Source organism: Castor canadensis, chromosome 5 (genome assembly GCF_047511655.1).
Source record: "Castor canadensis chromosome 5, mCasCan1.hap1v2, whole genome shotgun sequence".
Lineage (NCBI taxonomy): Eukaryota > Metazoa > Chordata > Mammalia > Rodentia > Castoridae > Castor > Castor canadensis.
The window spans coordinates 58,048,419-58,072,535 of NC_133390.1; the positions used below are offsets into that span (position 1 = coordinate 58,048,419).

At 35.5% G+C, this 24,117-nt stretch overlaps 1 protein-coding gene across 1 annotated transcript in view; it reads right to left on the reverse strand.

The window, feature by feature from the left end:
• Positions 1 to 24,117, reverse strand: part of Morc1 (MORC family CW-type zinc finger 1) — a 155,339-nt gene that overhangs the window by 74,363 nt on the left and 56,859 nt on the right. The window contains 5 exon segments of the mRNA XM_020151220.2: positions 656 to 658; positions 829 to 967; positions 5,616 to 5,721; positions 7,656 to 7,784; positions 22,524 to 22,678. Of these exon segments, the coding sequence (XP_020006809.2) occupies positions 656 to 658; positions 829 to 967; positions 5,616 to 5,721; positions 7,656 to 7,784; positions 22,524 to 22,678 (532 nt within the window).

Here is a 24,117-nt window from a genome sequence, read left to right on the forward strand (position 1 = left end):
GGAAAGGTAAGAGGATAAAACTCTTATCTTGTGGGGAGCCCAGGAATGCATGTAATAATGTGTTTAGCCTGGAAGGTTTGATTCTCACTCTATCACTGAATTTTCTATTCTAGTGAGTATTTAATTCCTGACATCTACAGAGGAATCAACACACGCTGGACATGCTGCTGACCTCAAATTTTACTTGAGAAAACTGACAGGCTGTATATAAAGTTTAAAAGGTTGAATTTGAGTGCCAAGTCTATAAAGTAAACAGAAATCTAACTAATTTATTAGTTAAAAACTGAAGTAATTTGTTGCATGTCACATTTTCTTTCACCCAATATTGTCATACTTACTTATGTTCACTAACAGTAATGTTTTATTTATTGAGTTTTTTTTAAAAAATTGAATATGGCTTGACTTTCTGTATTAGTAGGCTAATACTGATTAAAAGATCTCTTTACATAAAAACGTCCACCCTCAGGGAAGAAGCCTACTGGAATAACAATAGCATAACCTTTGTAGTCATACAGACTTGTGTTCTCATCCTGACCATTAGACATGGTGCCTGAGCTCTATGAATTTCTATGTACAGCTGTAGAGAAGAAATAAATGCCCGTATTCCTCATGTGCATTGTTATAAAGATGGGCTTTGATAACACATGCAGAGAACTTTCTTCCCTTCTCTGGACTCACCCTCTAGAATAGTTTTTAGATACAAAATTAAAAGGAAATAGTAAAAAGAAAAGATAGAGGAGGCTACATATTTCACTTGGGTAAACCATATTAGTCAATTTTCACATAGAAAACCAACAGTTGAATTACCAAGAACTAATAACAGCTCACCTGTGGCTGCAGTTCTGCCAGTTTGTTTTGATACCTTTGGACTGACTCTCTAAGTTGCTTCTCTTTCTCATTTTTTGATGATGAGACTGTGCCCATGGTGCCCAGGGGGATGGAAGGTAGATATTCTATCTGATGACAACTTCACATCAAAAAGTAAAAGATTAACATCAGGAAGAAATATGAAACTATTTGCTATCTCTAAAAGATGATTTACTTCTACAAGAAGTTACATTTTCTGTTATATATGTAAAATCAAATATAAAGGGAGATCATTATATGGATGATGTTTGGTAATACATGACCTTAAATCTCCATTTGCATGGAAAAGAGCTAAATGGAAAATATGGAGGGTAGCATATGTTTAGGAGGATAGTAGAATACTAATTGTTTTGCTAATGGTTCACTTATCCTACATTTTCCTGAAGTGAGTCTTTTGAAAAAAAATTTTTTTTTTTGGTTCATTGAGACTTACCCTCATTACTGCCAAACATTTCCCACACACTCACAAAAAATATTTTTGGAGTAGAAATCTATACATCTCTCTAAAATATGTTACATAATTCTGTCTCTGGAACTCATGGGACAAACTTCGGGGTTATGAAGACTTGTAAAATTCCTTCATCAAAAAGTTCTGAATGACTTTGTCTGTAGCATCCTTCCCAAATGCCCTGTCATTGTCAGAATATCTGCATTTGGCAGTCATCCTGCCTTTCAGCCTTTTTTATTACATAATTGTGTAGAGTTACGTGTTAGTGAACAAGGAACAGACTATGGATGTGGATATGCATTTTCCTCATTTTGGTTACAAAACAAAAATTACTAAGACTTTAAAGACAGGGTTTGGAAGGTTTGAGGCCATTCTTTTTCTTCTTTTTGTTTTTAAGGCTATATCTGGAGTGCTGAGCTAGCCAAGCTGTTAAAAAAAATTAAGTGATTTTTTTTTCACTTTGATATTAAGGCTTGATATGGATATGAAGTTCAACCCCCTGTGAGCACAGCTCTGACTCAGCGCATGGCTAGGAATGTGTGGTAGTGGGCATAAAAATGTTGAGTTCAGTTCTTTGAGCCTGTCCTAGGTCAAAGAGTTTTCTATTATTGATAAGTGGGAGGAGTTCCATTTAGGACAAAGTTACCAAAATGAGAAGAGAGGGTCAACGTTTGCAGAAAATGCATGTGTGTTAGGTCAGGAGAGGGAGAAGGAAGCTGAGATGGGCTTCCCCCATCTGAAACAGTGAAGGAAAACTGAAGCAATAAAAGCCACCATTGCTCTGTTTTTTAGGGCAGCAACATATATTTTTCTTGCCCCCTACCAACAGAGAAGAGTGAGGAACTACAATCAAATTCAGTAACTACTGTGAAAAAACACTTAATTCCACCCACATATGGTGTTTGCTATTACTGTTATTTTCAATGAAAGGTGCTAGATAAACAAATCCTGGGAACAGCTACTATATATACAGCCACCCACAGTGTGGATTTTATGGGGTAGTACCTATATAGGCCTGTATTTCATTTGAGAAAAGAACCTTGTGGCAACATTACATTTTTAATTCAGAAGAGGGACAACTTAAATATTTTATGGTGGTGCAGTTCACTTAATTGTCTTCATTTAAAGATTTTTTAAAAATAAATTTTAATATGCAATACAACCCATAAACATTATTAATGCCTTTTCAAAATTCAGACACTTTTGGTTCAGTCAAGTAATAGGCATCATTTTTACCCTGCTGGTGATCCCTACTTTCAATGAAGATAAGTGCATAGCATGAATGTCATGAGAGTGTACTGATATCTGTTTTTCACGTACTGTGACAAAAATGTATAGCCTCCGTCTGTGCTTGAAGCGGAAAACAAAATGAAACTTTAGTATTGTGAAAAAACTGGCTCCATTTTACCTGGTCTGGGTTTGGGTCACTAAAAAGCAAGTGGATTTAGGTTTTCTGGAATGTAAAAGGATGCCTTCTGAGAGAGGCTGGTAAAGCAGAAACAGAACAGGTTTTGCATCATATTCTTGGCTTCCAGTTTCAGCTATGGGGAGGAATCCCAAGCAAATTACTGAACTTTTCCTAGCCTCTCTATTTTCTCCTCTGAGAAATGGGGAAAGTTCACAGAGCTTTGGTAAAGATAGAGTGATATAATATACAATAGAAGAGAATGCTAGTATGTTTCTGGCCCAAGTTCTGGTTCATTCAAATGCTGTTTGTTGACATTAACCCTCCTGACCACAGCTGCTGACAATGAGCTGTATTTTCTGTAAGTACAGACAATGCCACTTTTCACCTCATTACTCTGTCCCTGTACTCACAAGGACTTTGTCTATTAAGTAACCATACTTCATTTCTCATCATTTTAATGCACTTATTTTATGATTCTATCCAAACCTAATAGTTCATATATCTCAGGACATATTTCAAGGCATATATATCCTTTGATATGTGTCCAAACTTAGGATATTGAATCAGAGGACTGAGCCCAGTCACCAGTTGAATTCCTCTTCCTTAGGGTGACATCGTCTCTACGCTACTGGTAACAGCAGGAAGTGCCAACACTCAGCAAACTGCCCTCATGAGCAGGACTTTTTCTTTACATCTTTTCTGAACCTTCTGCTGCTACTTTACGCATATTTTGTCATAATCTTTTCAGTGGAAGTTAAACACAGATGGTCAATATTATGTCAGTGTATTTAAAGAATTAAGGACTAAAGAAAACATCATAAACAGAAGCAATTTTGCATTTTAGATTTTTAAGGTCCATCAATTTCTGTTGACACAACTAAATTTATCTTTCCTCTCTTCACAAATGACATTATTTGGATGGGTAAAAGAGACAGAATTAGCAAAGCTTTGAAAATAATTCTGCAGTGCTCTGTGATGGTATCACTACTTATTAAAGAGAAGAGCATACCAATTCAGGGACAATGGTGATGTAGAAATAAAGGAAGCTGTAAAGAGCACATTCCTAGGTCTGTGGGGCTGACAATGTCCAAGACTGGACTAATAAATCATAGGCTGGTGTTCAGATCCATGGTGAGTGGCCTAAATCCTGGTGGCTTGTTAATAAGGACCCCAGGAGACCAAGCACTTTCAGCAGATTATCCTGATAAGGGGTTCAGCTGGTCCCAAAGAAGATGCATCAAGGTACTATTGTTATACCCTATTCTAGAGGACCAGAAACTGAGTTGAAGAGAGGTTTTAAGTGGGACATGATTGCAAATACCTGTGATCTCAGTTAGTCCAGAGACAGAGAAAGGAGGATGGAGGTCTGAGAGCCTGGGCAAAGTTAGCAGGAGTCCTTATTTGAAAAAACAAACTAAAAGCAAAAAAAAAAAAACCAGTGGCATGGCTCAAGTGGTACAGCACTTGCCTAGCTTGAGGTTCTCAGGTTTAACCCCTTAATCTCCAGGACTGCAAAACCAAAAGAGGAGGTGAGAGAGGCTTTATCATTTGTCTCAGGTCTTACAATGAGTAGAGGCAGGGTTAAAACCAGGCAGTCTGGCCCCAGAGTTTGGACTCTAAACACTATCTTATGCTGTATGAAAAGTTCTTAGCTCACAGTAAATGATTATGATTATTAACTATTCACACTGAAACTGAGCCCATACTTTGTTGTTATTTGGGAGTTAAATTCTAAATTAGGCATAGAGTCTGGTTAGCAGTCAGAAGATCTTGGCCAGTAACTAATGAAGAGGTTACTTTGTCCTGATTGGGTTTCCATTCTAACTTTTCTAAAATAAAGAAGTGACACTGGACCACACTGTAATGATGCTCTCTAAAGTGCTGGGCCTTTTGCAGAAATTAGACAGTAGGGAACAGAAATGGAAGTGCTACATTTGGTCCCCAGTTTCCTGCCTACAATTTAATTAGGACAGTTCTGCATTTATCTTTTGTAATGTATTTTGGTTCTGTGACAAATTTTATTTTGGAAAAATGCAGGTCATGTTGCTGAATAAGAAAGCAAGAGTGAAAAGTTCTTAAGCCATGTGAAATATAAGAGTTCTTGCAACCTCTGACATTTTTCTTCAGTCTCTAAATAAAATTAACCTGGAGACTTCAGGCAAAAAGGGTTTGAACAGCAGCTTTTGGATGTTTTCTTCATGTTTTACTTTTTAAATTTTTGCTCTTTTTTTGCCAGAACTGCATAAAAATAACCCAACAAGAATTATTACCTTAATGTCTATATTAGCAACATTGATCCACTTATCCACCAGCCAGAGGATTTAGAATAGATTGCACAGAAAAGCAATGCTTGAATTAGGGATGCCTTTGTTTAAGCGGCATGCTAGCTCTTTTTCTCTAGGGAAAGAATATTAGTCTAAAAAGACTTGTAATAACATTGACATCCATCAATATTTAATCAGTCTTTTTCCTGTTTTAGTCTGAACTTCTTCCTTCAAAACATAAAGCAATAAAATCAATATACGACTTAAATAGAAAAAATATGGTCTAACAGTTTAATGCTCCTGGATATGCCCTCTGAGTTACACTCTTGTATGTTGTGTGAAAATGAACTGGAAGGCAGAACTCAGGAGGCCATAGTCTCTTGCTGGTGAAAGTAGAAAGCCACACACACCCTGACGTCTGCAGATCATTACGTCCAGATCTCTTTTAGGATGGAAAAGCAAACAAGCAAAATAATCTTTTTGTAGGTAATCAAGGGCTAGAAAGACTTTGAAGAGAAACCAGCTACTATGCTAAAATCTATCTATAGCCAACATTTTCCAGTTTCATAATACAGACTTTAGCAATTAAAAATTAATGAAGAATTTTAGGAAAATTATCAAAAACTACCTGTTTTCTGAGAGATTAGGATTATTAGCACAAATCCACATGTCAACAAATTCTTTTTCCTGATAATTAGTAGAGGAGGGCAAAACTCTCCATTTAAGGCAAAGATCTGATAAACAAAACAAAATCACACAAAAGAGATCACAATCAAAAATTAATCTATTATATGATATCAATATGCACATAGAAAAAGTAGTGAATCCTTCATAATAGTTGTGATTAATGGCAAAATTATTCTAAGATGCTGTGAGCTACTTTAGGATCCCACCAAGTTTTATCATCATCATCATTATCATCATTGCTTCAATTCTCTTTTGTTGGTTTCTGTTACTTTTAATCAAAAAGAACCTACAAGAAGAATTCCTGCCACTCCATTTTCCAATTACCCATATGCTGACAGTACCACTTTCTATCTCCAACTCCATGACTAATGTAACAAAGAAAGTCAAGGTCTTTGAGTCATTTCACATTTTCTTCTCTGCTCTTCTCTCACTCTCCAGTCTGAAGTGTCTGACTTCTTTGTCCATTTTCACCCTATGGTCCCTCCTTGCCTATACACTCCACTTTCTTTAGACCACAGTAAAATTTATCCTAGATTCCCTCTTGACACAGTGCTACCAGCTCCTAGGTAAACAGTTGGTCTCTACATCTAACGCTGAGACAGTCTACACAGTGGTTGAGAAACTGAATGGCTCCACCTCTTACAACCTCTATGATCTTGGGCAAATGACTTAATTTCTTTGTGTGTCAGAAAATCATCTGTAAAAATAGATTAATCTTAGTACTTATCTAAAACAGTTATTGAGGATGAAATGGCATTATAATAATAAAAGCCAAATTGCTAGATACTTCCAAGCTTTTAATAAACATCACACTTATTATTTCATATTATGCTCACAATAACTCCAAGTGTTAGCCTCATTTTATAATCAGGAAACTGAGCCTTTGAGAGGTCAAGTAATTGCCCCTATTTCATATAGCTCTCAGGTACTGGAAATTGGATTCTAACAGTACCTGGCAGCACATGAAAAATACACAGTAATTGTCAGCCATTATTACTGTCATCTAGTAGGTTGTCACATAGTATCATCTATTTCCTCAGCCATATGTTCTAAATATCTATCATACATGTTCATCTTCAATATCACTGTCACACATTAATTCAGACATTTATGACTTCTCCCCTCGATCTTAGATTACAACAGTAATATATCATCTGAGACATGATCCTTCCCTTTGTTTAGGCTCTCCAGCAAATCATTCTTCACTGAACTGCCTTTTTACAAATTACATCAGACCAGTCCAATCCTTCCTAGAATGTACCAGGAGAAAGGCTGGGGACGTGCCTTCCTAACACTTGTCTGTCTTACCCACTGGACTGTTTGCTGCAGCAAATAGATTGCCTTTAATTCCACAGCCATTTGTTCAGTGGCTAGAAAACATATCAAGTGCTCAATGACTCAAGGATGTTGCTCTCCTATTGAAAGACTTCCAATATTTCCCTATTACTTACCAAAGTAAAAAGTCATCCTAGGATTCAAGGTCCTCTAACATATTTACCCAATGTATTATTTTTGTCTTTTATTATTTATTCACCATTCATACATTCAGTTATCAATCACAAAATTCCTACTATGTTTGAGACATAGTGTTACATATTAACATTAAGTGCATAGAAAAAATGCTATTTCAATTTCTCTATAACAAATATTTTAGCTGAAGTATGCACCAGATATTAATTCAAATTTCCTTGTGTTTCATCTCTGTTATCAAAATCCTATGTTAAAGGTTATTACAAATGCTTCCTCTGTCATGAAGTCCTGCCTCTGCTGCCCCACTCTTTTTCTTTGTACTTTCAAAGAACTCTTTGCTTCTATTATTTCATTTACCTAAGTTTCTTTCTATTACAATTATTTTATCCTCTCTCTTAGACTATAACCTCTTTGAAAGCAAGAATGTTGTCTCTAATCCACCATTTCTTAACACCATAATGTACATATTGGAAACCTGTGAATATTTGTTAATTACAATAGAATTCAGTACCACATTGCATGATGATTGGGATAGCCATAGCTTGTCTTCTTTGGTATTGAATAGACTCTAAAGATTTCTCTTTGTCCTTGTTATTCTGGTATCCAAATTCATTCCAAAACAATGTTAGATTTCTATTACCTAAAAGAAAGAAAGAAAGCAATGAATAATGAGAAAATAAAACCAATCCATGGAAGATGATTAGCAAGGGAAAGAATGGTTGTAAGTTCAGGTATATTAAATGTGCTCTGAACTGTGTAAAGACTAATACTACACAGAAATAAGGGATTAATGTACTAATATTGATTATCTCTAAAGAGTGATGTTATAGGTGAAATATTTATTGATTTATACTTTCTTGCATCTTCAAATTATATGCGATAAATGTGCACTATCTTTACAATAAAACTAAACACAATAGCAGTTATAAAAGTTAGACTTTTATTGTTGAAATAAAGCACAGTTACATCTAAAGTATTGTTCTTAAATATTCCTAGGAAGAACTGTACCAATTAAACTTTAAAGGCCACTTTTAAAACTATTAATACAACTACTTCCCATTGCTATCACACAGCCAGAGGTTTTTTTTAACCTTTTTATATTATCTCTAGTTCCTTTTCCTCCTGGGCTTTATTGTTTATGATCTGTCCAAGTCCCAAATTCTGTACTCTCTCCTGGCCTGGAAAATCCATTCATCATGGAAAATCATTAAGATCCTCTTTAAGAGATTGTGCTTTTATCTTTTAATCTAACAATTTCATTGCTAGGAATATATTACAGCATTGTTGGAATAGCAAGAAATTGGACATATGTAAAAGCCTGTGAATAGAGAACTGATAAACCCATTTTCAAACAGTGGAGCCTTGTGCAACCTTAAAAAAAAAAGTAAGGTAGAGCTAAATGTAGTATTTCATCAAGATCTCTAAGATACAGGTTTAATTTTTTTTTTAAAAAAAGATACAAGGTAGCACTTCAAGTTTTTGTAATTTACAAATTACAAAATGTTTATATGAAGATGAGTTGGTTATACTTTTTCTTTTCCTGAGATGATGCAAAAGAAACTTTTTAACATAAAACACCTTTAGAGAAGAGATTAAAGAAAAGCAAAGAAAAATACTTCACTTTTCACTTTTGACTTTTGTCAGCACTTTGAATATTTTCACATGTGCATGAAGTACTTTTAAAAGTTTTTTTTTAAAAAAAACTAACCAAATAAGAATCTGTGTTTAGTATTTTACCCAATATGGTAACCACTACTCACAAGGCCATATGGCTATGGAGCTCTTAAAATGTGGCAGATATAGAACATTTTCATCAATACACAAATTTCAAAAAGTGTGTTCTGAAATACAAATCTTGTAAATAAATAAAACGGGCTGCCCTTATAACAACTTTAATGTATGGCCATTAAATTCACGCAAAGAAAAAATTGCTAATGGCCATACACCTTACTATTCCTATTAAAATCAGGCTCAGAATTTGATTTGCTGTTAATATCAGCAGGGAAAGAAACTTCCTCCTTTGGCTGGGCTGAAACAGAGCTCACAAACTCCTAAGTTTCTGTCTTGCCTCCTCACAAAATCCTGAGCTGCTTTTGTCCTAAATTCTCCTTAGGATTCTGCTTTTTGTGCTTTTAATTCTGACTCAATTTCTGCTCTTTGCCCAGTATTTGGTATTCTGAAGCTAAAAACAATACAATAACAAATGAAACTGAAGAAAAGTGACCAGAGCCTAAGGTACCAGGGAGATACTAGCAAGTTGACCAACATACATGTTGCCAGTGTTCTGGAAGAAGGGAGAAAGATAGGGAAATACAGACCATTTAAAGAAATAATGGCTGAAAGCTTTCCACATTTGGTGATAAATACCAATGTCACTTTTTGAAGAATCAGAAAAATCCATCCTAAAATTCATACAGAAGCTAAAAGGACCCTGAATAGCAAAACAACAACAAAAATTTAAAAGAATAAAGTTGGAGAACTCAGAGTTCCTAACTTCAAAAATAAACCTACAGAAATCTAAGTACTGTGGCACTGACATAAGGATGTATAAGCCAATGGAGTTCAGAGATAAACCCTCATACTTACAGTCAAATTACTTCCTCTTAAACGAAATAACCTAGGCACAGAAAGACAAATACTGCATGATCTCACTTGTATGCAGAATCTAAAATAGTTGAATTCTTAGAAGCAGAGAGTGGAATGGTGGTTATAAGAGGGGGGTGGGGAAGATTGGGGAAGATGTTGGTCAAAGTAAACAAAATTTCAGTTAGTTATAAGTCCAATAGATCTACTGTACATTATGGTGACCAAAGTTAAAAATGATATACTTGAAAACTGCTAAAAAAGAAAATGAAGGTAGGATCTTGAACAGATATTTGTACATGCTGTTCATATTAGTATTATTCACAATAGCTAAAACGTGGAAGAAATCCAAGTGTCCATCTGCAGGCAAATGAATAAGAAAATATGGCATATAATACAATGGATCATTCAATCTTAAAAAGGCAGGAATTTTTGACGTATGCTACAACATAAGTGAACCTTGAGAATATTCTATCAAGTGACATAAACCAGTCAGGAAAAGACAAATACTGTACAATTCCACTTATATTCTCATATCATAGGAGTCGAAATCACAGAGACAAAAAAAATTAGAAAGAACATGAAAGTAAAGGAAATGAATTGTTGCTTAGTGAGTGTAGCATTTCAGTTTTACAAGGCAAGGAGAGTTCTGGAAGTGGATGGTGGGGATGGCTATACAACAATGTTATTTTAATGCCATTGACCTGTACACTTGAAAAAGATGGCAAATTGTGTTATGTACATTTTCCCATAAAGGAGGGAAATATGATATAGACCCACAGAAATTTAAGTTCCTGGTGGATAGTATTTATTATCTCTCAATATTTATTCCCCAGAAAGATCTCATTTTTCCATAGGAGGAGATGTGCTTTTATAACAGTGTAGCCTCAACATCTACACCTAACAATCCCTCAAAAATGTTGCTGCTGCCATTCCTGAAAAAACCACACTAGTGTGTGGTTTGGGAGAGCAATGAAAGTAAAATAATGTCTCTCCCAGAAAACATTAACTAAAACAGTTAACACAACATAGTTAACTTACAAGATGAATATCCACTGTGATTCCCAACACAAACATCTTAAGAGTGGAAAGCTAGTGGGTTGTTAAAAACACAAGGACACATTCCTCTAGGCTGGAGTGATATTTTCTCCTCTGCTCTGTGATCATACCACCCTTACACTTACACATTATACTTTAATTCTCTTTCAACAGCCAGAGGTTGAAGACTGGCTCTGCATAGGATCTTGTTTACAGTAACAAACGCACAGTGCTAACATTTTCTTAGAGGATTAAATAATAATAAAGAATCACTATCTGTTAAAGGCTCAACTGGAAAACTCACTAGCCTAAACAGCTAAAAAACATATCCAATAGACGACATAATAATACATAAGACAGATATGAAGGCAAAGGAATCAAATAAAGATTTCTGGGGGTGTGGATTCTTGTTAACTTCCAGTGCAATGTCAACTATTTTCCTTCAGATAGAAGCTGCTCCCACATGTACAACTTGCATCTGTGGTTATTATGGTATTAAAACAAAATTTCCCTGGAGTGAACTCAAGGGGCTGGGTAAGTGTGACAGCAAGCTGATAAGTAAAGCAGCCCGAAGTGGGAGGAAACACATCACCTGTGTGTCTAGTTTCTTTTAAGTATCATTCAGTCTATAGAGATTTCAACAACTACTCTGGGTATTTTTTTCATCAAAATCCAAGTATTCCAAAATGGTAGTGATGATGATTGACACTGGAAGGTTCCCATGTACTGACATTTCCAAACTGCAGCTGCAGGGAGCAGGCTAAGTCTGCATTTGTAAAAATTCTTGTCTAACTTATTCTGGCAAGAAATCATAAAATTGATAATGATAATAATTCACTGCTGTAGGTCGGCCTTCACAAATAAAGTGGTACAAAATTATGGATATGTGTTAATAAGTGATATTTGTGTTCATGTGTCTTATTGAAGGATTTTAGATTGATCTTTCACCTAGATGTGAAGAGTGAAATTATGAAATATAAAAAGTAATTGACCTTAAAAATACATTTAAAATATTTCCAATCATCTATGAAACAAACCATGCAGATAACCCACAATTTATTGACTCCAAAATTATGCTATTATTTTAGTATCCCCAGGATAGAGTGATTTAAAATATCAGTTTACTACTCTAAACAGTAAATGGCTGAAAGCTCAAAGTTAATATCCAGAGTTATGAAAGAATACATATTTTGAAACTTGTGTTTGAAGAATCAACAAGCTGATTGAATTAATGTTGATAATCTGTCTGGGATTGGGGTACACAGAATGAAAAGTCTCAATTTCTCAAACAAGTATGTCTGAGATAAACTGTAAAAGGTTAATTTATTCTTAGCTCTGTACAGAATACTTTATTCAGAAATTCCTAATGCTTGAATTAATCTGATTAATTTTTCAGGAGTCTTTTAAAACCAGCAATAACTTACTAAAAATTTGCTGAAATCCAGTAACTAAAAGCGAAGTTTGCATGGTTAGATTTTATCTATTAACAATAGGTAAAATAGCTGACATCCTCCAGATGTCAGCTTCATATCTGTTCACAGACTAGACAATGACATCCAGGTACTTAATTAGCTAAGGAGAGAATAAAATTCAAGGGTAAATTATTGAAGCGGAGCTGTGATGGTCTCCATTAAAATAAGGAAGCTTAAAATAGTTTTTAAACTCAAAGCACCAAGAAAATCATGGGACAAAGAAGATATTAAGTGAGGTTCCTGCCTTAATATGGTTCTGCATCTAAGTTGATAGTTATATTCTGTTTTGAAAGATTTCCTACAATAGAAATTATACATCCATTCTCAAGGGACTGTTAAGCCATGGTTCCTCCTCTGTTGACCATTGTTGTTTGTTCTTACTCTTTTCATCTTTAGCTAACATAACAGTCAGACGTCAGATACATCCTAATAAGTTCTTAAGTATTATCATTTATCATTTATAGTCTTAACACAGTTCTGGATTAGGGATGCCAAACTCGTTTCAATTGCTAATGCCAACTCGTCAGTTGACAGTGATGCCTGGTCCACTCTTGAAGAGAACCATGAGCACAATTTATGGCTTCTCAGGAAAGTCTACCATGAAGGCTTAGAGTCTGCAGTGGATGTGAGATGAACAGGCCTCTACATATGTCTATCCAACTGAACAAAAGCAAGGCACAATGTCTTTTCTGGTGGTGGAGCGTCACAGTCCTTCCCATTTTTCGCTTGGCTCCTGGTGTGGTACCATTAGTGGTGGAAGTGTATGGCAGTTCTACCAAAACATTTTCACTTTTCCAGTGTGCTATAAACACAGTAGGCAGTGCAGCAAATTCCAGGCATCTGCAGAGTTAGTCCATTCAATCTAGTGTCATTCACATTTGTCATTTCACCTGGCAGTGTATTAAGATTTTCTCTAGTTCCAAGTCAGTGGTTATCTGTGGTTATCCACCTTCTTAAATATGAGGAGGTCCCTAAGCTGCAAAAATTTTCAAACCACCATCCTCCAACCTAAGAAAATGTGATGACAAAAAGCATATTATGAATTTAATGCCACTTTAAAAAATATTTTATTTTTATGTGCATGTACAAATTGTACATATTTGTGGGTTCAGTGTAATGTTTCAATATACACATACAATGAACTAATCAAATCCGTCCTTCCTTTATGCATCCCTCCCTCCCCAACCTCTAATAATCACCATTCTACATTCAAGTCAACTTTTTAAAATCTTCTCATGAGAAAAAGCATAGAGTACTTGTCATTCTATGTCACTTAATAATGTCAATTCCATTCATTTTGCTGCAAATTTCATTCTCGTATATGGCTGAATAATGCCCATTGTGTACACTTACCACAATTTCTTTCTTCATCCATTGATGGCTAATCTAGCTGATTCCATATCTTAGCTATTGCGAATAGTGCCATAACAAATGTGCAGTATCTCTTTGCTATGCTGATTTCATTTCCTTTGCATATACACCCATAAATGGAATAACTGAGTCATGTGTAGATATATTTTTAGTTTTTTGAGGACTTTCCATATTGTTCTTCATAATGGCTCTACTAATTTATATTGCTACAAATAATGTATGAAAGTTCCTTTTTCTCCAGATCCTTGTCAGCATTTGTTATTTTTTGTTTTGATAATAGCCATTCTAATTGGGGTGAAATGATACCTCCTTGCAATGATTGATTTGCACCTTCCTGATGGCTAATGATATTGAGCATTTTTCATATATTTGTTAATTATTTATATCTTTCAGACCATTTGCTCATTTTTATTTGTATTATTTGGTTTTACATTAGGCTTTTTGAGTTCCTTGTATATTCTGGATATTATTTGTCTAATGAGTAGATGGTAAATGCTTTCTATTCTGTCAGTTGTTTCTTCACTCTGTTGTTTCCTCATCTATGTTAATTTGATATAATCCTATTAGGCTATTTTTAATTTTGTTTCTTGTGTTTTGGGGGCTACATTCAGAAAACCATTGCTTCTACCAATGTCTTCAGTGTTTTACTTGTTTTCTTCTTATAGTTTCATTCATCCAGGTCTGACTTTTAGGACTTTGGTGCTTTTGAGTTGATTTTTGAGAGTTAGAGGTCAAGTTTCCATTTTCTGTATATGGATGTCAAGTTTTTTTTAGCGTCATTTAAAATAAAACTTTAGAGTAATTTTACATTTAACTACCCCCAACTACATACACATACATATTTGAAAATATGAAGCATATATATATTTTATATGTGCAGTACAATACCACTTTAGACAATCATTGGTAGACTAAGATATTAAAGGATGTCTGTCATGCTCTGAGGTTCCCCAGAGCATCTTGGCTCCCAGGTGGGAACAACATTATTCTATGCACGGAGACTGAAAGGGGCAGAAACCTCATTAGGACAAACCTTCTAAAGAAAAACTGAAGAAAATTATGTTTCTTTTAGTTCTTTCCTTAGGAAGAAATGACCTATAATCCTAGCACTCAGCAGGCTGAGGCAGAAGGATGGTGAGCTCCAGGCCAAACTGGGCTATGTAGGAAAATTCTGTCTCAAACACAAAACAGATATAATAATCTAAAAGATGACAGAGCTCTGTGTTATCATGGGTAATAACCTCATCAATGACACGTGTCTCTCCACTCTGAATTAGGACAGATTATTTTTCTGTCAAGACTTTCCTTATATTCACAGATGTACAGGAAGCCTATCAAATGGCTAAATGTGCTTAAAGGATTCTTATTTGATTTTCTTACTAATACAATTTAATTCTTATTGCAGTTTTTTTCATGGATCTCCTATATGGTACAATGTTATTCCCTATAGTCTTCATGATGTACGTTAGATCTCTGGTTGCATTAAATCCATAGTCCTTAAACATAGCCTACTCTTCTTTACTAACCTGCACATTAGCAGGCTGATGAAGAGAGCTCAAGTTCTTTCTCAGCTGTAGCAGGGGAACATCAAACTGTAAGAATCAGATTGTATTCATTCCAGACAAAACAAGGGTGCTGGACTGTTTTAGCATTGTATTTGCAGTAATTAGTGAGATCTTCTGAGATATTTTGCAAGAAACTTCACTGAAGAAGTAAAAATGTCATTATCATGATACAAGTGAAGTCAGAAAGCTTAGGAGTTGCCAATGATGATAATTCCAATTATCAGGTGAAAGCAATGTAAATGGATAAAACCTGAGAATGTGATTTTTTTTCAGCAGAAGTCAGTCCAATGAACTCTTGAACCATCCTGTTATTTGCTGGGAGCTGACATGAAGCAACAATTTAAACAGAGTACACATTAATGCCATATAATTAATTAAGCAGAATGTCCATATCATATCTTAATGTTTTAATTATCTCTGTTGAGCTCCTACCATATCAAGTTTTTATTCAAGACAATTTTTAGCAGCACAAAATTCAGTTGCTTCTGTCGAATTGTAAACCACCAATAGATATGGGTTATCAACTTATACATGAATGGAAATTTTTTTATAGAAGTATTAAAGCTAAGAAAATATGATAGAATTAGAATAATTTTGGGATTTGGGCATTGATCATTAACTCTTACTATCATTAAATGAGAAGCAATTATTGGATAATATAAGTCTTCCAAGGAAAAGGCATTTTAATAACAACAACAACAAAAAAACTTGAATCTCATCAAGCTGTTAGTCTATAGTCTACCAATTCACAAAAACAAAATGAAAACCCAGAAAGGAAAAAATGTGTCAAACTACACCTAGGAATGCAGTGAGCAAAACTGGACTATAAAAACTACAAGACAACAAACTACATTTCCCCCACAAATAAACTGCAAGGATTAAACAAGGAGAGAGGTAGAGGGGTAGAGAATAGGTACGGGAACCTTATGGATTGTATTATGATAAGAGATAATTAGAAATATAAACAGTAAATTAGATATTTTATTATGATGAGGAAGTATTGATGCATTTAGGTTTAACATTTGTACTGTGGTTTTTAAGGAGCACTTACTTTTAGAAATACAGGTCAAGATACTTATGGGTATAGAGTATCTAGAATTATGTCTTCATAATCCAAGTGGGGGAATCAATGGAGGTATAAATGAAATCAGTTCACCCAGCAGTTGATCATCATGGAGGCTAGATGATGAGTTATTGGACTTTAGTATAATTCTCTTTATTTCTGATTTTGAAATTTCCCATATATATTAGTCTGTGGGCAGTTATAGCAGAAAAAATACCACAGACTGGGTAGCTTAAAGAACAGATACTTATTTTCTTGCTGTTCTAGAAACTGAAAGTCCAAGATCAAGGTACTGGCAGTTTTGGTTTCTTCGAAGTCTCCTCTACCTTACTTGCAAATGGCTGCCTTTCTGCTGCATCTTCACATGGTCTTCCCTTTGTGTGCCCAGTACCTGGTGTCTGTATTCAAATTTTTTCTTTTTTTTTTTAATTTTATTTTATCGCTTTTACATTTACTTACATGTGTATACATTATTTGGGCCACAGCCCCCACCCCCCACAACTGCAGCCCTCTTGTTCTCCAATTTTGTTGAAGAAAAAACATATAAGAAAAAACAGCATTTTTGCTAGTTTGAGATGAAGATAGATGTACAGGGAAATTCCTTGTGTTGTGTCTATGCACATGTGTATTACAACCCACATTGGTTCATCTCCACCAGACCTCTTCAATACTTCCTAGTCTCCATCCCATCGTGGCCTTGGTCAGTTTAAGATTACTTTTTTCGCTCTAATACGTGAGCATATCAACTACATTCAAGTTCTTGGTTTCCTTCCCTTTCCCAATCCCTCCCGAGTATGATCTCCCCTTAGTGTGTGACCCATGTCTAATAATATTACTGCATTTGTTTTAGGTCTATAATGCACATATGATGGAGAACGTGATTTTTGGCCTTCTGAGCCTAATTTCTCTTAAGATGATGTTCTACAGTTCTACCCATTTTCTTGTGAATGACAAAATTTCATTTTTCTTTGTGACTGAATAAAATTCCACAGTGTATAAATACCACATTTTCTTAATCCATTCATCAGTAGTGGGGCAGAAGTATGGCTGTTTCCATAGCTTGGCTATTGTGAATAGTGTTGCAATAAATATGGTATGCAAGTGACTTTGTAATAACCTGAGTCACATTCCTTTGGGTATATCCCTTAATGGTATTGCTGGATCATATGGCAGATCTATGTTTAGTTTTTTAAGAAGCCTCCACATTGTTTTCCATAGCTGTTGTACTAGCTTACATTCCTACCAGCAGTGTGTGAGGGTTTCCTGCATCTTCTCAACATTTGTTGTTGGTAGTGTTTTTGACGGTAGAATTCTAACAGGATTGAGGTGGAATCTTAGTGTGGTTTTGATCTGCATTTCCTTTATGGCCAGGGATGGTTAGCATTTTTTATGTGTTTTTGTCCATTTGTACTTCTTCCTTTGAAAAAGTTCTGTTTAGTTCAGTTGCTCACTTACTTATTGAGCAACTGATTTTGGGGGAGTTTAGTTTTTTGAGCTCCATGTATATTTTGGTTATCAGTCCCTTGTCTAATGTATAGCTAGCAAAGATTTTCTCCAATTCTGCTAGGCATCTCTTCAATTTAGAGACCATTTGTTTTTCAGATTTCCTCTTCTTATAAATACACTAGTCAGAATGGATTAGGGTCCACCCTAAGAGCTCCATTTTAATTTAAGTGCTTCTTTAAAGCTCCTACCCAAATATAGTCACATTCCAAGGTACTGGAAATACAGCTTCAAGATATAAATTTGAAATAGGCACAATTCAACCCCTAACACCAAAATAAAAAATTTAAAGATAAATCATAAAATATTTATAATAAAATATTTTAAAACAAAATAAATACATAAAATTCATAACTTCATGAGCTGAATTTTAAGATATGAATTGTTTCTTTCCCTGTATCTTAAACTTGTCTCTTATTTTCACATTTTCACAGAACTCTTCACTCAGTGTGTAGCCCTAGGAGTGATATAGTGAGTTTCTGAGATCTTAGAGACTAAAGTGTATGATAAAGGGAAACAAAATCTTGTTGTGAGCCCCTCATTAACCCAGGAATTAAAACACTACCTATTTTTAAAGGAAATATTTATCCTAAAAATATATGCTCCACTTTCAAAATTATGCACAAACTGGGAAATCAAAATGAAATCAGGAAAACTTGTAATTGGTTAACTGTTTTTGTCCATTTCTACCTCAGTGGGGATCATCTGAGGAGGGCTCAGTGCTTGATTTTCCTGTCCTATGTGGCAGGATTTATCTGAAATCATTGAGAAAATGCACCCCCCCCCCAGACTTTACATGAATCTGGTAAGATAATACATTAGATTCAAATACAGGTCCTGACAACCCGAATGAATATAGTCAAATAAGATGATTAAATTTAATAGGGATAAATGTATTATACACAAGGGTTGCAAAATGCTTTTTGGAAAAAAATAAGTACAGAAAAATCTGACTTTGTAAGAACACACATTAACACTTTAATTGATAATAAAGCCACCAAGGATCAATAATATGCTTATTGAAAGTTAATACATTTTAGGCTGTACCAAGAACATTACAACCATTCATAAGAAAAATAATGATCCCATTTCAGTCAAGGCTGTTCGGGTTTCATGTAGAACATTTTGTTTCTAGGGTACACTTTAAAGTAAAATGCTAGAAGTAGTGAATATATTTAATTCTATGCAAATTAAGAAAATAATAAAACTGAGAAATATTAGGATAAAATGAGAATGAAGAGAGACATAGCTTGTCTTCAAATATCTAGAAGGCTGTCATTTGGAGAGGCTTTAGGCTTATCCCTTATGACTCCAAGTGGGAAGAGTCAGTTGGGCTGGCTAATACCTCCTCATCCTTCAGGGAATAGACTGAGGATTCCCAGCCACTGGCTCTGGCTTCCAGCTTCATTCTACTCTGAGACAACAGCCCTGTTTCTGATTGTTTGTAAAATGATTTAGCCATGTGCCTTAGTCCACTTGAGCTGCTATAGCAAAATCATATAGACTAAGCAGCTTATAATCAATGGAAATTTATTTTTTATGGTTCTGAAGGCTAGAAGTCCAAGATCAAGTCTCTGGTAGACTGGTAGACATGAAATGGGGTGAGGGCCCACTTCTTATTCATATGTGGTGTCTTCTCACTCTAACCTTACACAGCAAAAGGGTGAGGGCTCTTACGAGCAAGTCTTTTATAATGACACTAATCCCAATCATGAGGCCTCTGTTCTCATGACCTAAGCCCCTCCCAAAGATTCATCCTCCAAATACTACCCTCTTTATGAAAATATCACAAGGAAACCTCTTCGTACAATTAAGATACACTATAAAAAAGAATTTTAAAAGAGAAATAACATCCTTTTGGGAGTTAGGATTTCAACATATCACTTTAGGACAGACACAAACATTCAGACCACAGCACCCTGCTAGATTGGAAGTGCTAGATCGTCTGGTACTCCTGACAGGGTGGACCATGTCTGATTTGTTAGCTGTAAAGTATTCATGCTTAGCACAGCTGAAGGAATGAAAGAATGCATGAGAAATGGATTTGGGCTTAACATAACTCATATTTCTAACAGAGTGGTACAGAGATTCCTGGGCTGCTTCAACAAATCACAACTGTCCTTTCATGGAAGGCCCTTACTCAGGCATAAATGGCAGTGAGATTGAGAGGATTTAAGTGACTGGTCTAAATGATTTTTAGCTTTTTTTTTGTCAAATGTGGACCTATTATTTGAACTCTGCAGGAAAGGTTATGCTTATTATAACATAGATTTCATTTTAAAACACTGGCTCAATTCTGATCCATTTTGGAAAAGTTTAGCACACGTATTTCTACATAATTGCTTCTGCTCATACCCAAATTCCATTTGATGTTTCTCTCCATCTTTTCTTTCTCCTCTTCTTAGTCCCTAAAGCTGATGAATAAGATTTCCATTTTATTGTAAGAATATATCAAGTTTCAGAAACAGAGTAGAAAACAGTGAGGTGAGGTCATACTCAAAGAAGAGAAAACTGTTTCTGAGATTCTTAGCATCAACTGTGCCAAAAGAAAATGCAGATTTGATAAATGACACAAAGTCATTACCTCTCCATCTCCCTTTTTGCTGATTTGATTTTTACAAGAGCCCAATTTTCCACAGAAACAGATCAGACTTAGAGCAAATACAAAGATTGCATCTTTTATTTATAAGGCAAAAAACTACTCAAATACTTTTCATTAAAATTGTGTGCCCTGTGGTACTGGCTTTCAGATTATTAGTCAAACATTGAGTAACTTTTGTTACCCCTATGGGAATTAATAAGCAAAGACCTTGAAGGTTGATATCAAAAGTTACTGAGACTATTGATTCTGACCTTGAGTAGTTGATTCAGTTTGAAAATGAAGTTTGGGGGTCAAAGTTTTGAAATATAAGAACAATTATGCATGCTGTCTTCCTTCTGGGGGAACATTTTTGTGATGTTATCCTCCAGCCCCAAATTAATTTGTAGACAATTATGGAATTAGGAAAACAGTATGTTATTAATAATAACAACAAAAAAATAGGTAGGGACAGTGCATTACACAGAGTAATCCACTGGGGGGAGCTGGCAAGTGATGTCCCAGAGTGGAGAGTATACTACTAGGCATGCACCCACACACCAGGCAAAGGGGTTGAGAGAACTCCACCCACAAACAAGATCAGGACTGACCCATGTGTGCCAGATGGAGATCATTTCTATGACATTTAAATTTAATGCCTAGTTCCTTCTGAGGACTTAATTCCTTACTGGAGGAATGAAGAAGACAAGGACAGGGTTTTAGAAAGCCTATAAAGAGAGCAGGTGATTATATAATTTTAAAATACTTAATGCTTGTCTTTTGTACCGTGTTATGTTAGCATTTTAAAAAGAGGGAGATGTTTGAGATATATTTCACTAAGCATGTTATGTTACATTTATATTTATACCTTTCTATGTTTTCTACAGCTTTAGCAAATCCTCCCAAACAAAGGAGTAATTCCTCTGTTTACTGTAACTTCAAACATGTCCCTGAGGACAAAAAACATGTGAAAAAGTATGCCTTGCAAAATGAAAATTGCCTAAGTATTCTCTTCAGAGCAGTGCTTCTCAAACTTGAACGTGCAGAGAAACCACCTAGATATCTTGTAAAAACACAAATTTTAATGCAGCAGTCTCAGGAGGGACCTGAGATTCTGCTTTCTTAGAAGCTTCAGGTGATTTGGTTGCTGTTAGTCTGTCTATAGACCTGAAACAGTATGTTTTGGACCATGAAAACCAGCTCTGTCAGGGAACCTGTTCTCTTCACCCTCATTGCCTCTTTTGTTTCCTGCTCTCTTCTCTATTCCACTTGTGAGAAAATTTTTAGGTCCAAGTACAAAAGAAAAGAAAATACTCTAAAATTACACCCTCAAACAGATCAATAATAACTTGTCTCATGGTAAGAAATATTTTTATATGCATGAATTATATAAGCTTCATGGAAATCATTGGAAAAATATATGGTACCATGTCTATTTCTTTCACTAAATGAAACTTTATGATTGCAAAACTTAAAAACTAGTGCTTTTTAATTAGTACACCATACCCTATCTCATTCAAGTATCTCTGCGGTGGTTATCTGTAAGTCAAGTTTTCCAGATAACTGAAGTTTCTCTTTTAAGTTTCCAGAAACATATTTATTTTAGTGACCTTAAATTGAAATCCTTCTGGAATGAACTCACCCAACAAGTGTTTGATATATAAACAATGCCAAATGTATCTATAATTACCCAGGGTTGATAATTATTACTGCATGGCATGAGGTAGCAATGCTGTATCATTACTACTAAAAGCTACTAAGGTCACTGCGTCCTCCTGCACAGTGGGGCCTCAGCATCCTTTCAGGGTTTCTCAGTCTATTTGGAGCAACCTTCTGCCTCCTTCCGCTGTGGTTGGCTGCCACTGCAACGCTGTCTTCTGATTGTTCTTCTCTGACAATTTCTAATCAGCTGCTTTATTCTAGAAAAGAATCTGAAATTGACTTCCTTCTCACTTCTCTTATGTTTGTTTGTCCTGTTTTGCTTTCTTTTCTTGTGGTGCTGAGAATCAAATCCATAGCTTTATGCATAGTAAGCAAGTGCTCCACCACTGAGGTATACCTTATATTCTTGTATTTCTAAAACAAGAGCTCACTCTCAGAATTTGGTTTACTTGTTACTTCAATCAATATAATCATTTCAGATTGAAGAAATCACACAAGTTGATCACTTTTTAAGAATCTCTTACAATGACCATTGAATACTTACTGATCCCGGTGTCCTTACAGTACTGGACCAAGTACTGGCCCATGACTTTCAGTAGACGATTATACTCCTGAACATTGAGAAATTCCTGTTTATTATGGGATGGTTCCATGACCTCCAATGGTATGTTAACAATTCCAACCACGCCTGCACCAAGTCTGAGAAAATAAATACATGAATTTTATAAAATTTGGCTGGAAAAAATAAAAAATATATACTTGTCATTTGTAATCAATTTTTTTTCAAAAATAAATTCATTCTCTTGGTCTAGATCATGTCAAAAGTAATAAGTTATCTTACAATTATATTTCATTGTCATAAATCTATGGTGATCTCTGATATGTTTGGTCCTAATCAGCACCTCATTACTCAATTAATACAACTCTTTTTCCAAATGTATTAGCTTACATGGGAGTCAGGATTGGTGGAAAGGAGGAGTCTTTTAGTGCAAATACTATCAACAGTGCCTTTCTGCAATAAACCAGCATGACCCTCTTAATGATATTGGCCAGAGAGTCTCTTTCATCTGTCAGGGTAGATTTCTCCTCATTGCAGAGGTCTACTGGGTCTCAGTGAATTCTACTAAGGGAACATAAGAGTTTTGTTATCCCCATGGATGACAACAGGTACCTGACTGTTAGTCTGGTGACTACAGGACTTGGGGGTCTTTTTTCACTTCCTTGGTGACAAATGCTGTACATACACCTGGAATATTCTGTTTGCTGATAAGCTGTCTTGAGAAAAAGCATCTAGTGGTCTTACAGTTCAGAAGACCCCATTGTCCTTGCCATGGAACACAAATCATAGCTTCCCAAATTGGGGCTCCTACCTGTCATGTTTTCAACACTTTCTTCTTCCACACTACTTTCCCTTCACTATTCATTCTGCAAGTCTAAATTTGTGCGTCATTCAGACTTGATTTCCCACACTTTGGTTTACTGTCGCTTCCAAATGTTCTTTTTTACACCTGATGCTCACCTCTAACACAGGTTTGATTCACTCATTCATTCAACTCTATACTTGGCATAGGTCTAGAAACTTACAGCGATGGACAAGAAAGACAAGGTTCCTGGTTCTCTTCTACTGAAGGATGATGGAATTAAATTAATACATAGATAAATGTACAAGATCATTTCAGATGGTAACAAGTGGTATGTGAGGGAAATACAGTAGGTACTGTAACGTGTGAATAGTGAGAGCAGGGGGTCAATTATAATTACGCAGTCAAGGAAGGAAGAACTTCCTGTGTAAGGGGCTTTAGAGTTTACACCTAAATGACTTGCTAAGAACAGCAGTCAGAAGACCTGAAGACAGAAGGTTTGTGGCAAAGGGAAGAGCAAATGCCAAGCCCTGTAGGCAGGAAGAGATTAAGGGTCTGAAGGGCAGGGAATGCACAGAGTTTGGAGGATGTTCTGAGGAGTGTCAACCCAGAGTCTGAAAGGCTATAGTAAGCAGTCCTAATCTAACTGTTCTGGAATTTTGAAGCAAAAGAATCAACTAATTTGGGTTTTAAAAGATCAATCTTATTTGCACACAGAGTTAAAATGCACATTCACATGCTTGTTCTTTCCCCTGGACTATGTGGTCCTTAGCAAAC